General features: G+C 39.1%; 1 protein-coding gene across 1 annotated transcript in view; it reads right to left on the minus strand.

The window, feature by feature from the left end:
- Positions 1–5683: 5683 nt before the first annotated feature.
- OXCT1 (3-oxoacid CoA-transferase 1) overlaps positions 5684–15633 on the minus strand; it is a 160561-nt gene continuing 150611 nt past the window's right edge. Inside the window, exons 16-17 of the mRNA XM_056112160.1 lie at positions 13746–13847; positions 5684–8056 (exon numbers count right to left, since the gene is read on the minus strand). Coding sequence (XP_055968135.1) covers positions 8015–8056; positions 13746–13847 — 144 coding nt within the window. The 3' untranslated portion in view covers positions 5684–8014. The remainder of the gene's footprint in view (positions 8057–13745; positions 13848–15633) is intronic.

Here is a 15633-nt window from a genome sequence, read left to right on the forward strand (position 1 = left end):
CTTGCATTGCATATAGCTGACAAGCCTATACTGCAGGACTGATCCCTCTCAGCAGTAATTCCTAAGCACAGATTTGAGGGTAAACCAGCCTTGAGCACTGCTGGGTCCAGACTTGAGTGACCTAAACCACCCTCTTCTCCAAAAAATGACATAGGTATCTTCTGATTTCTCTGAAATAAAACAGAGATTATTGCTATTATTCACATTATATGTAATGTATCTTCACATTATATGTAATGTATCTATCTGGAAATACACATCTGGGCAACATTTAAATGTCTAGTTCTCCTATAAAATTTTCACCATTTTCAAGAAACATAAATTCAATTGGAATCATATAACCATTTCTTTGTATGAAACTTGATTCTCCTAATTTTGGTTTTTTTTTTTTTGGTAAAAGCGTCATTTGAGAATAAATGGTTGATTCTAAATAAAAGAATTGATAATGTTATCAAACACTTTTCTATACAACTTCTATGCAATAGCATTAATAAAATGAAAGTTTTTTCCAATGGAAAATTGTATGAAATAAACACAGATCCACCCAATTGTTTTTCTGATGTTAGGGGCACATTATCCCCATTCTACAATTATTGATTGTAATAAAATGTCTTTTAAGTTTTTATCTGAGTTAACTTTATCCAATCTCGACTACAAGCTCAGAAGTTCTTGGAATATTTTTGCTTCTCTTTGATACTAAAGATGACAATGAGGTCATTTCACAATTGCTTCTTTTCTGAAAAACACAGCTGGTTAGTTCGATTAGCCAGCACCATTCTCATTAGTGCATTTCCCAATGCACCACAGAATTTCAACTGACCTCTTTATAGTAGATGTATCTATGTAATATCCTTCAACCACAGACATCTACAATCGAATGCCTACAGTCACCGCTGAGTAGTATGCCCTTACTTTGGACCACATTTTAAAATTTCATATCCCTTCAATAACTCTATTCACTAAAACTTTCACTAAAATTCAGATTTTTCTCAAACCAAGCATAGATAAAAATCAGTTAATCTTCTCCAAGGAATATTGTATCATTTCTGTCAGTGTTCCTTTGATTTTGTACAGGTTATAAGTAATCATAAATTACTTCCACTCCCTCCCAATTGGTTTTATTGAGTGTCTTGTTTCTTTTTTCAAAACAATTTTATACAGTTTATTAAACATGGATATTTAGAGATATCCTAAAGAGCAGCAAGCATCCCAGAACCTCTTTAAATAATGTCATGGTGCAAAAACTTTCCTTCATAGAAAACTAAAAGTTCTTAGTTTATTCCTTATCAGCTGTCTTTTGATTCCAAGTCTTCTAGTAATGCTTGTCAAAACACTGTTGAACAATTTTTTAGTGAATGAATCAAGAACCAACGAGTTCATTAAAAATAACCCAGTGCCATAGGATTACATTTATACAAATTTCAGCTTGTTTTTTTAAAAAAATCTCTAACTACAAAGAGTAAGTGCAATAAAGCATAAAGACTGTATTGATATACTATTTTGCTCTCTCCTCTCCTTTTCCTTTCAACATTGAGCACTTTGTCAGTAAGCATCTAATCAAGACAGATTACCTGATAAACTGAACATTTAGTTATTTTTAAAAATAAATCTGGGGGCCAGAGCTATAACACAGTGGGTAGGGCATTTGCCTTGCACGCGGCTGACCCGGTTCAATTCCCAGCATCCCTTGTGTTCCCCCAAGCACCTCCAGGGGTAATTCCTAAGTGCAAAGCCAGGAGGAAACCCTGAGCATTCTGGGTGTGACCCAAAAAGCAAAAATAAATAAATAAAAATAAATAAATCTAAAAGGGGGAGGAAAGAGAAATGGGGTAGTAAGAAGAAAATTTTAACAACACAGCAGGTGTAAGGGGCAGCCCTGAGGGCTCTGAAAGCGAACCAAGGAGAGGCCTCCTGAACTGAATTCTAGACCATGTAGAACAGATCCCACGACTCACTGGATTCAAGAGAAAGCAGTGTTGTGCCATGCCAGAACTCCCCGCCCCCCCCCCCCATCTCCACAGAGCTGGTCATTGGCACTTCAGGGCCTAGGTAGCACCACATCCTCAGGCCCCAGCATTCAACATAATAGTCAAATTGGTCAAGAATCTGGGAGGAACCCACTAGGCCCACAGACACCTGTAGAAACCAAACCCCCCCTCCCGAAATAAAAAATAAAGTGTATTTTTTTACATATATAAATGTTTATTAGGTATATACATATCCTTGAATGTATGCATTAGTGTACACAGATACGAAAAATGATGGAATAAAAACAATAGTTATTAGTTTTCACAGCCCCACAAGCACTTTGAAAACAATATTAGTTAATCGGTTAGAGCAAAAGTACAGCAGGTAGGACACTTGCCTACACAATTTTTTAGTTTTCATCAGTGAAACACCATGAGGTACAGTTGTAGACTTAATTTTTGTGCTTGGGTTTCTGTTATACAATGATCGATTAACCATCTCTCCACCAGTGCCCATTCTTCACCACCACTGATCCCAGTATCCCTCCCACCCCTCATTCCCCCATTCCCCCCTGCCTCTGTGGCAGGGCATTCCCTTTTGTTCTCTCTCTCTTTTTGGGTGCTGTGGTTTGCGAAGGAGGCACTGAGTAACAATCGTGCCGCACACGCTAGGGGAAAAGGCAGCTCAGGTAGAGAAGGGAGCACCAAATAAAGGGTGTTGGGAGGATCCTCCCAGGAAGGGAGTTGCATGTGGCAAGTAGACTACAGACCGAACATGATTGACATTTAAAGTGTATTTTTTAAAAAGTGCAAATGGGGTTGTGAGGGAACCTGGGGACACTGGAGGAAAGGTCACAGGGTGGCATGCTGGAGATTTGTAGTAACACATTGGACCTACACAAAATACTGTTTATTATGAGGGTCTCATGTTAATTGTCCTTACAATAAAAAAAATTGACTGTATAGAAATCTATCAAGATATATTAATGTTTCAATTAATTGTTGTCATGCATCTATTTTGATGGCCCTAATGCCTTCCCAACTCTATGCCCACCCTCAATGGTTTCATAAGCTCCAAGTCTGTGGTGATTTTCTTCTTTTCACGGAATTTTCTTCCTTCTATAGTGAAGGGAATATTTCATCTTGCTAAATGACGCTCTCTTTGAGCCACCAATAACATTTAATTTCAGGCTTCCAATATCAACTTAATCCATGGTGTTCAACTGAATAAGGCTGAACCACAACTCTACCTTTGAACACAGCTCTACATTAATAATACCAAGGAAATCAAATGTCATAAAATGTTCAGTCATGAAGATGAAGCTATGCCAATCAACTATTCCTGCTGGTCTGGGCTGAACGTTCTTTTTTTGTTCTTTTTGGGTCACACCCAGTGATGCTCAGGGGTTACTCCTGGCTCTGCACTCAGGAATTACTCCTGGCAGTGCTTGGGGGACCATATGGGATGCTGGGAATTGAACCTGGGTTGGCTGCTTGCAAGGCAAACATCCTACCCGCTGTGCTATTTCTCCAGCCCCTGAGCTGAACATTCTTAACTGTGGTCAAGTACAGGGAAGTCATCAAGGCTTTTCTATGAGTAGACTTGGTATCTGCAAGTCTTCCACAGGGACATTTTGCCTGGCGGCTGCCATTTCCCTTTTTATTTTAAGAACCACCCACTTCCATAAAAAACTGAGCTTATAAGAGCTGAGTGGATAGGGAGAACAAAACTTGAAGACTTGTCCCATTAAGTTTAAAGCTTCTAGCTTGTCCCATTAGGTTTAAAGCTTCTGGGTTCTCTTTGATAGTTTATTAGAGAGCATCAAATCTACTTCTAATTAGGGGGCTTAATTCATACCCCATTAGATTAGACTTTGCTAGCAAATCTGTTTCTATAAAAATACATCGGGATAACAAAGACAGAACTCTCCAAGATCTTCACCTCAGAGGAGGCATCATATTATTAACAAATGATAAGAATCAACTGGCGAAGAAAACAAAAACAGAAATAAGCAAATGTAATCACATCAAACTGAAAAGGCTTCTGAGCTTCAAAAGAAATGAGGCCTAAAATAAAAAGATTTCCCACTGATTGAGAAAAGGTCCACATTTGACACATCAGGGGCTAATACCAAAGCTATACACAGCTCAACAACAGAACAAACAACCCCATCAAAAAGTAGGGAGAGGAAACAAATTCCACAGAGGTGGCCAGCAGACAAATTAAAAAAAAAAAAGTTCATCATTGATCCAGAGGAAAGTGCAAATCAAATGCCAATGAGACAAAATCACAAACCAAAATGACCTCTCACTAGCAAGGATGGTCTATATAAAAAAAGTCTGTGGTTTATATCAAAAGGATACAATGAGTGCTGGAAGGAGTGTTACAAGAAAGAATTCGTGTTCTGCAGCTGGGGGGCTGTGGCTTGGATCAGTCTCTTTGAAGAACAATTTGGAGGCTTCCCGCCGCCCCGTCCCCTCACCAAATTAAAAACAGAGCTTCCCTTTGACCCTGGGTAACTACTCCAAGAATACAAAAAACATTAATTCAGAAGGATATAGGCATACAGATGTTCACAGCTGTACTGTTTACAATAGCCAGTATCCGGAAACAACTTAAAGTGCCTCCAACAGTTGGAAGGATAATGAGATGATGGCGCATACACACAGAGGAATACTACTTATGTATGAGAAAAAAAAATGAAAGCTTTCTGTTTGCTGCAAGTTGTTTGAAACTGAAGGTAGCTGTGCTATATGAAGTGAAACAGAAATAAAAACAGACGATACCATTCATTTTCAGACTCTTAAAAAAACCAAGTGAGGAATTAGACAATGACAATGGAAACCTCCTGAAATAATCTTCCTCTGAGTGTTTTTACCTTCTATCCTCTGACTCTGGATACAGACAGTTGTGCTCATTCTGCCTAACATCTTTAAGACATCAAATGCCTTCCAGAATTCAAAATTTCCAAAATGGTTTTAATTAACATGCTGATTACAGAGAACCAGAGACTCAGCTACCTATAGTGTTGTTTCTGCTTCTTTCGCTCCAATTGGAGCTCAAATGGTGTGTGTGTGTGTGTGTGTGTGTGTGTGTGTGTGTGTGTGTGTGTGTGTGGTGTGGGGGGGAGGGGTGAATGTGAGCTTGTATGTGCACATGCACCTGCGCCTGCACACACACACACACACACACACACACACAGAAGAGCATGACACAAGCACACACTCACAAATCATTTATGCAGATGGTAACAAGGTGTTGGTGTCATGCTCTTGGTCTTATGAGTTAGTAACCAGAGAGAGGTAAGTAAACTGACTTTTCTCTTACAATAATTTGGTGCACACTGGGTCATCTGTGTCCACCACAGGCTACAACTATCAAGGATAAAGGAGAACTGCTAAAAAAAACATATCCTAGGCACACAGACAATCACTTGGTCAAAAGAGGAGTTTGTTGGCTAGAGAAACACTAGAGTGAACTTAAAAACACAAACAAACAGAACATACCACTAGGACAACTATCAGTTATGTGTATCTCAAGGGCTGTTGACAAAAGCAAAAATATATTAATCCACATATGAAGTTTTATGAGTTTTATAACAAATGATTGGTTCTGACAGGGAGCAAAGTGCAGAATTCATTTAGGCAATTTTTTTTTCATGAATGACAGACAGTATCTTTTCATTGGTTAAATAAAAGGGAAAGCAAAAACCCAATCAGAATATGTGCTGACTTTATTTTTGTTGATCATTACAGCAATCACTGTTCTATTATTTCCAAATTTAGTCACAAAATTTCTAAATGAGGAAAACAACATTCCCATCAATCTGTATCATCTAAAATATTTGTCATTCTAATGATTTTCTTACTATGATAGCACTCTTTAACTAGGATATAAAGTCATCTACTTAGAATTTTTTTTGCCACTCAAGGTAAGGAACATGGTGAGAATCACATTATCTTCAAGTGACAAGCTGGAATGATAAGCAAAGTTTGCAAATAGAGCATCTATCAGCAACATATATTTATTCCAAAAGTTAATTCTAACAGACAAAATTACTCCCCTGTGCTCAAAATTTTGAGTCCTGTTTGTTATTTATTTTTCTTTTACTGGTATTAGAAAAGCATGCTTCCAACCCTGAGTTCACTGAAAACTATCTTACACATTGTATGTGCTACTAAAACACAGCTCTCTCCTCCCTCTAATTTTGTATATAATGTAACTGTGGGTCATAACATTGTGATCATGGCAATGACAATGACAAGCATCACCTAAAAACATACAAAAATTCCCATGGAGTCCCCAATTTAATAATGGTCTGACTTACAGCTTCTTCAGCTTTACAACAATGTTGTGAAAATAACAGGCACTCAGAAGAAACTGAACTTTAAATTTTGAATTTTGATCTTTTCCCAGGCTATAACAGTCGCCAGGAATGCTGTGGCACCAAGCCCCAGCACCCACTCAGTCACATGATCATAAGAACACCTGGCCAGAGGGTGTGTTCAAATTACAGGAGAGTAAACACTCAATAATAAAAACCGGCTTTGCGTTAGACTGCTTCCCTCCACATCCGGGCGACTGTGTAGTGTTCTGAACCCGTTTCAAGTAGGCTAGGCAACACTGTTTGACAGACTAGAGGTATTAAGTGCATCTTTGATATTTTCAGTTTAACATGGACCTATTAAGGACAGAAGCCCAGCAAGTTAGATGAGCGCTAAGTGCCCCAGGAAAGCTCCATTGCAACCTGCCAGGCCTGGTTTCTTTCCAGGAGGCCTGAGCTTTTCTCCTGCCCGCTGTCCAGGATGCTCCACAGCTGTCCCTCAGGCAAGTGTGTGGCACTGAAGATAACTGTGAGACTTTTCTTCTAAAACCTAATCTATCACGTTTATTTGAACAATGAAAGTCATTACACTGTTTCTCAAATCGTGGATTGGCTCATCATTTACCCTGCTTGGATAAAACTGAATTTGAAATACTCAGTAGTAGTATCCTGGGTGGAAAAAAGAACACCATTCTGTAGGGAAAAGCATTAAGTATTTAGAAACTTTTCTGAGCAGAACTTAGAGACCTGGAAAGGAAATTTTCTTCACTTTTATTTTTTTTAAACTGCTGCCATTATGACATGTTCATGAAAAATATATCCCAGTGCTACTCTTGGATTAAGAAGGAGATATTATATAATTGGACCCCAGATTTCAATAAGTTAGAGAAAGACTTCTAAGAACACTTCTAGGTCCATTACTTTAAAATGAAAAAACTGGCAGATCAAGTCTGGTTTATAGCCCTCTTTCTATAATAAACACAGTATTAACAAAGCACAGATTGACAATTGATTAATTGATTGGTTGACAAAGGCAACTTTTGGTGGTCTGTCAGCACCAACAAACCCTGTAATATTTGGTCTGTTTCATAAACCATTATTTCCCCATACTAAGGCACTCCTGCTTGCATTCTTGGATAGCTATTTAGCTCTGAAAATGTGGGATGTACACTCTAGAGAAAATAAAATGTCATCATAAAATTAAGGCTCCAAAATATATGTCAGAGGAAGCTTAGAGAAAAAACATCGCCAGTAAGTCAGCATTTTTCTCAGAAGCTGTAAAATGTTGCCTGGGGTATACTCTGGGTGGAGTTTTTTTTTTTTTTTATCCCTAACCCTCCTACCTCCCCTACCCCACTAATATTTAGTTATCAGGAAAAGTACATCAATGCAATTCTTCCTAAGGGCCCATCTTGGTACAAGTTGCACATTATTCGGGGTGCACAGCACAGAGAGTAAAGAAAAATACAACATGAGCACCAATTATAAATATAGCCTTCTTGAAGCTTTTAAAATGATCTACTTTTTTTTCTGTTTTTGATTAAAATATAACAGCACTCTTTAAAGAAAAAAATCCACATGGCTACAGAAACAAAGCTGCTACAAGAAAACAAGTTAAAATTAGCTTATTAAACATATGATTATGATAACTGCTATCCCCTAATGAAATCCTACAGGGTTAAAATGAAAACCACACAAACTGGAGCAATATTTATGTCCATTTCAAGTTGTGATCTGCTGCATTGGCATGAGCTTTGGTGAAACCTGTAAAAAAAAAAAAGATTTTAAAAAGTCATTGTATATACACATAGCCTCGAACTTCTGAACTTGATATGTGTGTGCCTATGTATGTGTGGTGTCAGGTATTGAACCTGCAGCCTCACACATCCAAGGCAAATGTTTTACCACTGAGCTAACTCCCTGGCCCATCAATTTCTAAACTTAATGATGACACCCTTGACCTGGACATCACTGGCAGTATTCTCATCATTTTCCATTCTGAACCACTGAGACAGAGGACTTCTTTTCAATGCGTTTTTCATATATGCAGTGGTTCTTAACTTTCTTACATTATAGCTCCTAAACTACTGATTAATAGAACTGGGAAAAAATGAAGGGTTGGGGAAGGTTTCCATAAAGAGATAAAGGATTCAGATAACAAAAACTCTCTACTGAAGAGATTCACAAGCTGAGATATTTGATGTTTCTAAGATTTGACTCAAAACGAGACACATCATAAGGTACAAGTTTAAAAATCCTCAGAACATGCCCCTTAGGACACATGGTGTTAGGATAATCCTTTATGCAATCTTTGGGTTAGCTAGATAACCATTAGCAAAGACAGAGATAATTAATGACAAATTTTATCAGAAAATTTGTAATCAGAATTAAAAGATCAAAAGCAGTATAAAGATTGCAAGTTATTACAAAAAGGAGGTAATTACATTACAATGTTAAATGTTGATTATAATCAACATATACAAAACAGTTACGCATTTCTGGAAGTCTTTTTTTGTCTGTTTTCTTTTTGTTATGGGGCCACACTTAGCAGTACTCAGGGCTTGCTCCTATATGTGGTGACAAGGATCAAACTCAGTTCAGCCCTTTGCAAGGCAAAGGATCCTACCCAATACTATTCCAGCCTCTTTAGAAGTCTTAATGCAGAGAAAATGAGGACAGGTCTACATTTAAAGAAAGAAACTTAAATGTAAGTTGTTAGAAAATTTTTTTCAAGGTTCTGTGCTAGGAATAGATTCAGTCACTCAATTTGGCAAATACCATGTGCCCTTGGTAAGATTTAGATGATTAGGTAGGGTGTCATATCCAGCTGTGTTCGGGGCTTACTCCTGGCTCTGTGCTCAGGGATCATTCCTGGTGGTGCTCAGAGAACCATATATGGTGCTAGAATTAAACCTGTGTCAGTCACATGCAAGGAAAGAACCCTAACCATTGTACAATCTCCCTGGCTCCTTTTAGTGATTTCTTTGAGCCCCAAAAGACATAGCAATTGAAGCAAGCCTAAATGGTTTTTTCAGTTTCCAGAATCGACAGTTTTTATTTTCTTCAATAAATGAACAAATAAATGAATGAGTTGATCAGCTAAGCTCCAAAGAAGTAGGTTTCTAATAGGGGTACATCTGGTATCATAATAGAAAAAACAGGTCATTAATTGGCTTTGATGAGGTTGAATATTTTTAGTTCATTTATAGTTTCTCTATTATGTAAAAAAGTTAATGCCCTATTTTCCATCTTGCTGACATTACACTTTTTAAAAAGGATCCATACAGCATGCATGAATCTCATTCATATTTGCCAAAATAAACACAGCCTTAGGGTATTTAGAAAATGGGCCTGGAAATGATACCTTGTTTTTCCTTAAACAGAGTATTTGTGAAAATTATAATAAAAAAAAAACAGAAGTCCCTTTTAAAAAACAGGTCTTTTCTAATAGATGCCTTATAGCATTTCCTCTCCAAGGAAATTGGACACCTTAATTTTTTAAACTAAATATCCAATCCCTTTCTTTGCTTGCCAGTTCTATTTGGGGTTCTTCATATGAGTCCTATTTGGGGTTCTTAGTATTATTTGTATGCTCTGTGGAAAACTGTTATCAGAAAAGAAGATGAAGTTTTATGACAACTGACGTGGCCTGTCTGCTTTTGTTATGAGTAACACCTACTAAACCATAATTTTTCTTTCTGTCCTCCAACAGTCTCATCAACACTGTAAGCTCATGCAAGCCAAAGCAAATTATCCTGCCAAAGTGATCTATAAACTAAGCATAAGACTATATGATTTAAGTGTAAAGGATAAGCCAACAATTTGTCTTCCCAGATCACTGACATCCTGAGAGTACACCGTTTAATCCTGTGTAAAGTCAGTTCACAACAGATTTTGGAAGTAAAAATTTGTTCAAGTTGGCAAAGTGTCTGCAGCTAGCTTCTTTCAGATTTCCATGGTAAATAAAAATAAATAGCATTTTTATTTTAATGTTTTTGCCATTAGTGGTTTAGTTGTAATCCTGCACGGGGAATAGGATCAAGGTTTTTGAAAGTAGGAATTATATCAATTTTTCTTATTTTTTTACATTTTATAACTCTACATGGCATATGCACTGAGTGTTTAACAAATAGTCATGATGATAAGGACCCTTATTTTTCCCTTGATGTGGATTAAATTTAATTTTAAACTTTTTTTCAGGTTGTTTTGGGAAACATCCAGCTGTGCTCAGGGCTAACTCCTGACTCTGTGCTGAGGCATCATTCACATCTATCATTTGTGGTGTTTGGAAACTGAACCCAGGGTGACCTAGGGCAAGGCAAACACCTCCTCTGTGATCCTATGTCTCTGTTCCTTATTTATTCCAGAGGGAGAGCCACACCCAGCTGCACTTAGGATTTACTCCCAGCTCTGTGCTTAGGAATCACTCCTGGCAGGGCTCAGGGGACTATATGGAATGCTCGGTATAGAACCCAGGCTGGAGGCATGCAAGGCATGCTTACCTGCTTTACTGTCACTCTGGCCCAATCTTGCCTTTATTTTTAAAATTTTGATTAAAAGATAAAACTAGAAATATCCTGTTTCAAAAGAAGCCCACAGACATATACAGGAAAGAAACCAATTTTATGAAAAAAATACATATTAGAAAAGAATAAGTAACCAACTGAATTCTCTACTCATTAGAAAAGATATTTGTGGATAAAAAAAAGTTAAGTGTTGGGATGTCCACTTTCCTTTCCTTTCTGCTTTAGCTCATCATACATATAATGGGACATCATCACACTAAGTAAAACAAGAATAAGAAAATATAAGAAACTGACATATTCATTAGCTTGTAACAGTTCTAATAATAGAGAATACACAATATTGTTTTGACCGAAAATAAATTACAACTTTATAAACATTTGGGAGGAAGACTTTTCAAAATGTGAAGACAACGGAAAAAAATAAACAAAAGGAAGCTTTGGTCATATAAACATTGTGTGCAAGTGGCATCAGAAAAGGATAGCAGTGTGTGTCCACACAGTATCACAATATTGCATTCGTCAAAGAAGACCACAGACACTGGGTTCTTCTGACAAGCAGTGTTAAGTAGGTGCTTGTTCCTCATTACCATATTTCCCTCCATGTGGAAAGACACCCCATCTATGTAATATCTGGGCCTGTACGAAAGGAAAGATGATTTGTGCAAAGAAACAAGAACATATGAAGTTCAGTCCAACTCTTCCTCCTCATGAAAGGGGCCAAACTGTTTTTGCTCTTAACCATTTGGAAGGAAGCTTAGCTGGAAAGATGTGTAACTGCTGGGGCTGGAATGATAGTACTGCGGGGAGAGCTTGCACGTGGTTGAGCCGGGTTTGATCCTTGGCATCCCATAACACCAGGAGTGATTCCTGAGTGCAGAGCCAGGAGTAACCCCTGAGCATCATCGGGTGTGACCCAAAAAGCAATAAATAAATAAATAAATAAATAATAAAAAGCCCGACGTGCAGTTGCTCTGGAACCCTGTGGTTTTCCATTGCCATCCAGAAATGGTCACTGAAGGCACTCCATTTTTAGGGTTCGCTCCTGCAAAGCCTGTTACAGCTGTACAATGCCCCAGCCGCTCTCTCCTTTATTCTAATGGTGGAATTTTCATCTCGACCCACCCAGCTCCTTTATCTCTTTCAGTAGATTCAGAATTCAATTTCCAAGAAACAGAGACAAGTCCCTCTCCAATAACTAAGCTTTGAAGGACTGGTCATCTGGAACATGACCTCTGTCCACTGTGGCTTTCTAGGTAGCTGTAAACAACTACTGTTCAGAATCTTATTTTGGGAACAAGGTGAAGATTTCTAGAAATATAACAAATACTTATATTTTAAAATTGTCTTAATCTCAGGGCTGGAGCAATAGCACAGTGAGTAAGGCATTTGCCTTGCACGCAGCCAACATGGCCGACACAGGTTCGATTCCCAGCATCCCAAGCACCGCCAGGAGCAATTCCTGAGTGCATTAGCCAGGAGTAACCCCTGAGCATCGCCGGGTGTGACCCAAAAAGCAAAAAAAAAAAAAAGTCTTAATCTTTTATTCTTTTTTGGTGGGGCTAGGGAGGGGGGATGGCAGCATACCCAGAGATCCTCAGGGGTAACTCCTGGCTCTGTACTCAGGAATTACCCCTGGTGATGTTCAGGACCATATGAGATGCCTGGGATCCAATTCAGGTTGGCCATGTACAAGGCAAGTGCCCTACCCTCTCTACTATCTCTCTGGACTCAAATATTTAAATTCCACTGGCAAATTTTCCATAGTCTCCTTTGGAGTACTAGCACAAATGTTACCTGGTGTTACTTGAAAATTAAACTTTCAGCTAAAAAGAAATAAATAGCAAGAAGAGTTTTCCTTTGAGTGTTCTCTCTTGAAGCAGAAAATTAAACATTCTACAGATCTCAAAAATGCTACCTGATGAAGAAGAGGTTAGTACATTCTCCCAAAGGGGAAATAAGTAAAGAACGACTGATTAAGTAAAAGGAATTGTTTATTCTCATCATGGGAGTAAGAAATTCTAAGTAGTTGTAGTATAAATAAGTCCCACTTTTTACCTCTTCCAAGATAATTGAAAAGCTAATTAAAGATGTAATTTTTGTGCAAACAGATTCCCTTTTTCCAGAGGGAAAGGTATTACTCCTAGTAGACTCTTCTTCTCCAAAGGGAAATCAAAAAAGTTTAATACACAAAAGATTCTTATACAGTACCAAAAAAGTTATGTGAATAATAAATTATTAAGTAGACAAATTGTTTCTACAGAAATTTGTTATGCACTGGTAGACACAAGCCAAGCACAGAACCTAAGGAAAAAATATTTCAAGCTTTGGGGATTTTTTCAAATGAGACTTCCCTGATTAGCTTTGTGACTAAATCTTTATGCACTCAAATCTTCCTTCCAACGGAGGATGCCCCTATTTTGTGACTACAGATCTGGTGGAGTCAGAAGCCCAGGCTAGTATTTTCAGTGGGTGAAATAACAAGACATAGACGTTAATCAGCGGGTCCATAAGCCAGACCCATTTAAAAAAAGTCATATTGTACCCCGTGTGGCTCACATTTTTTAGTTTAATCAAGTTTAGCCATTGCTGCTACATAACCAAAGCTAAGAGGACGGACTGCAAGGTACTTGACTGAAAGTCACTCAGTGTTCGAGCTCGACCTCCTGCTCGGAGCAGCTCCTGAGGTTCCTCCCACCTCCTCTGTTTCTCACTCCTGAGCCGAGCTCAGGCCGTGTGTGAGTCAGAGTGTGGCTTCTGCTCCCACCTGCTCTCCTCTGGGGCACCCTCCTTCTACTCCTGTTCTCTGCAAAGGCCAACTCCAAAAACGATTGCAAATTAATGGTTCGTGTCCTGTAAACACCCATTAATCAGATCTCTGATACAGGACATGTGGCTGGATTTGTTCACGCAGATACGCAGATACTTACTGCAAAGTCACAGCCTGTGCTCTTCTTTATGTCATCCACTGTCAGGCCTTCCCAGAGCTCGATCAGAGTCAGCCCTTTCTTACTGTCCACGTCAAACACAGCCTGGTGGAGTCAAGAAAACGACAGACAATTTCTATCACGGCGATTTATTTCACAGCACAAAAACAGAAACCACCTGTGTTCTTAAGGAAACGACACAAGATGAGGAGAAGGAATTCTGAAAATCTCCAATGAACACACATCCGGTGTCCTCAGATCTGGGAAAGGAACAGACACAGATTAACTCTCCATCTATCTAATCAGTAATCAGCTGTAAAGAAAGCACAGTTCCAGACCAGTGGGGCTGGCACTCGCTAGCAACAGGGTTTTTAAAATGGTTAAGTCATAGACTACTACTTTTGGTCAAAAGCCCATGAGCTAGTTCAGAATGATCTGACGCAAAAATGGAAAAGATGGAGGAAGGAGATATTTGTAAGGTGAACACACAGGGACAATGTGGAAAAGCAGTGATGAATGACAGGAAACAGAAGGTGACCTGCAGTGGGTGGGTCTGACATAAACAGACAGCTGACCTGGGCCAGACTGACTGCTGGGTAAGCACTAAAACTTTCCCTGCAGAGCCTGCAGAAACAGAGGTCAGAGAGGGTGGCATGTGGGTCTCCCTGTAGGATGTGAGTCAAATGAAGATGCTTTGTTAAGGACAAGCAGGAGTCATTATGGCACTTTGGTTGGCAGTAATGGGGTACCAAGGGCTGGCGCTTGACCTCAGTAGTTGGCTCACCCTGTGCTACTGATTAAGAACATAGGTTTCGCCCCTAAAAGAGGACAACTTAAGGTGTCAAGGGAAGAGCTCAAGGGGCTGCATGGATGACTTGCATGCAGGAATGCCCAGATTCAATCTCCAACAATGCAGGGTCCCCTGAGCACCTCTGGGAGCACACCCCAGGCACAGAGCTGGGTGTTCCTCTCCCCACCCCTTCAAGCCCCACACGCATACACAAAGAAAAAAATGAAAGACAACTTTGAGTAGAAGTTGTAGAAGAAATCATTTAATATAACCTCTGATCCAGATAGTCATTGGAGCACTACTTAGAAACTGCAGAGGCAGGAAACAGTATTTCCCAAGGACTAGAAACTGTCACTTGTAAAAGTTGGATACCATTGAAACAAGCAATGGCCCCTCTTTGGGACTTTCAGAGTTGGTTTCTTCTTTCTTGGGGATGATTATTAGTTTTTGTTCCCTCACTCTCTCCTCTCCTTTGAACTAATCTTCAGTGCAATTATGTTTTGGTGGTGGTGGCTTGAAATCTCTATTTTTGGTTACCTTGGAAATCAAACTCTAAGTTGTCATTTTTAAATAGAGTTTTGGTTAATAGCCTAATATGAAAACTTGGCAACATGTAGAAAGAGAGAGAGAAAAAAAAGTTGGCTTTCAGGCAGAAATAGAATTCTAGCTCTGCCACACATTGGCTATGCAATCTGGTGTGTCTTTATGAGAGGTGTCTAACACACACACTCAAAGCACTCGGCATTAAGCCTGGAACATAGCAGGGGCACCAAATGGTGTGTGCTTTTTCCCTGTATTCACTGTATCACTGTCATCCTGTTGTTCATCAATTTCTTCGAGCAGGCCCCAGTAACGTCTCCTTCGTCCTAGCCCTGAGATTTTAAAAAGTGCCACTTTCGAGGCTCTCTCAGGGTCAGGAGAATGAGACCCATCATTGTTACTGGTTTTTGGCATATTGAATATGCCACGGGGAGTTTGCCAGACTCTGCCTGTGGGCAGGAGACTTTTGGTGGCCTGCCAGGTTCTACAGAGTAAGAACTAGATAATAAGATGTCGCACGACCATTTCCGAGAGCTGATTTATAGTCTCTGGGTCTTGGCC

This window comes from Sorex fumeus, unplaced genomic scaffold, assembly GCF_029834395.1.
Source record: "Sorex fumeus unplaced genomic scaffold, SorFum_2.1 ptg000015l, whole genome shotgun sequence".
Lineage (NCBI taxonomy): Eukaryota > Metazoa > Chordata > Mammalia > Eulipotyphla > Soricidae > Sorex > Sorex fumeus.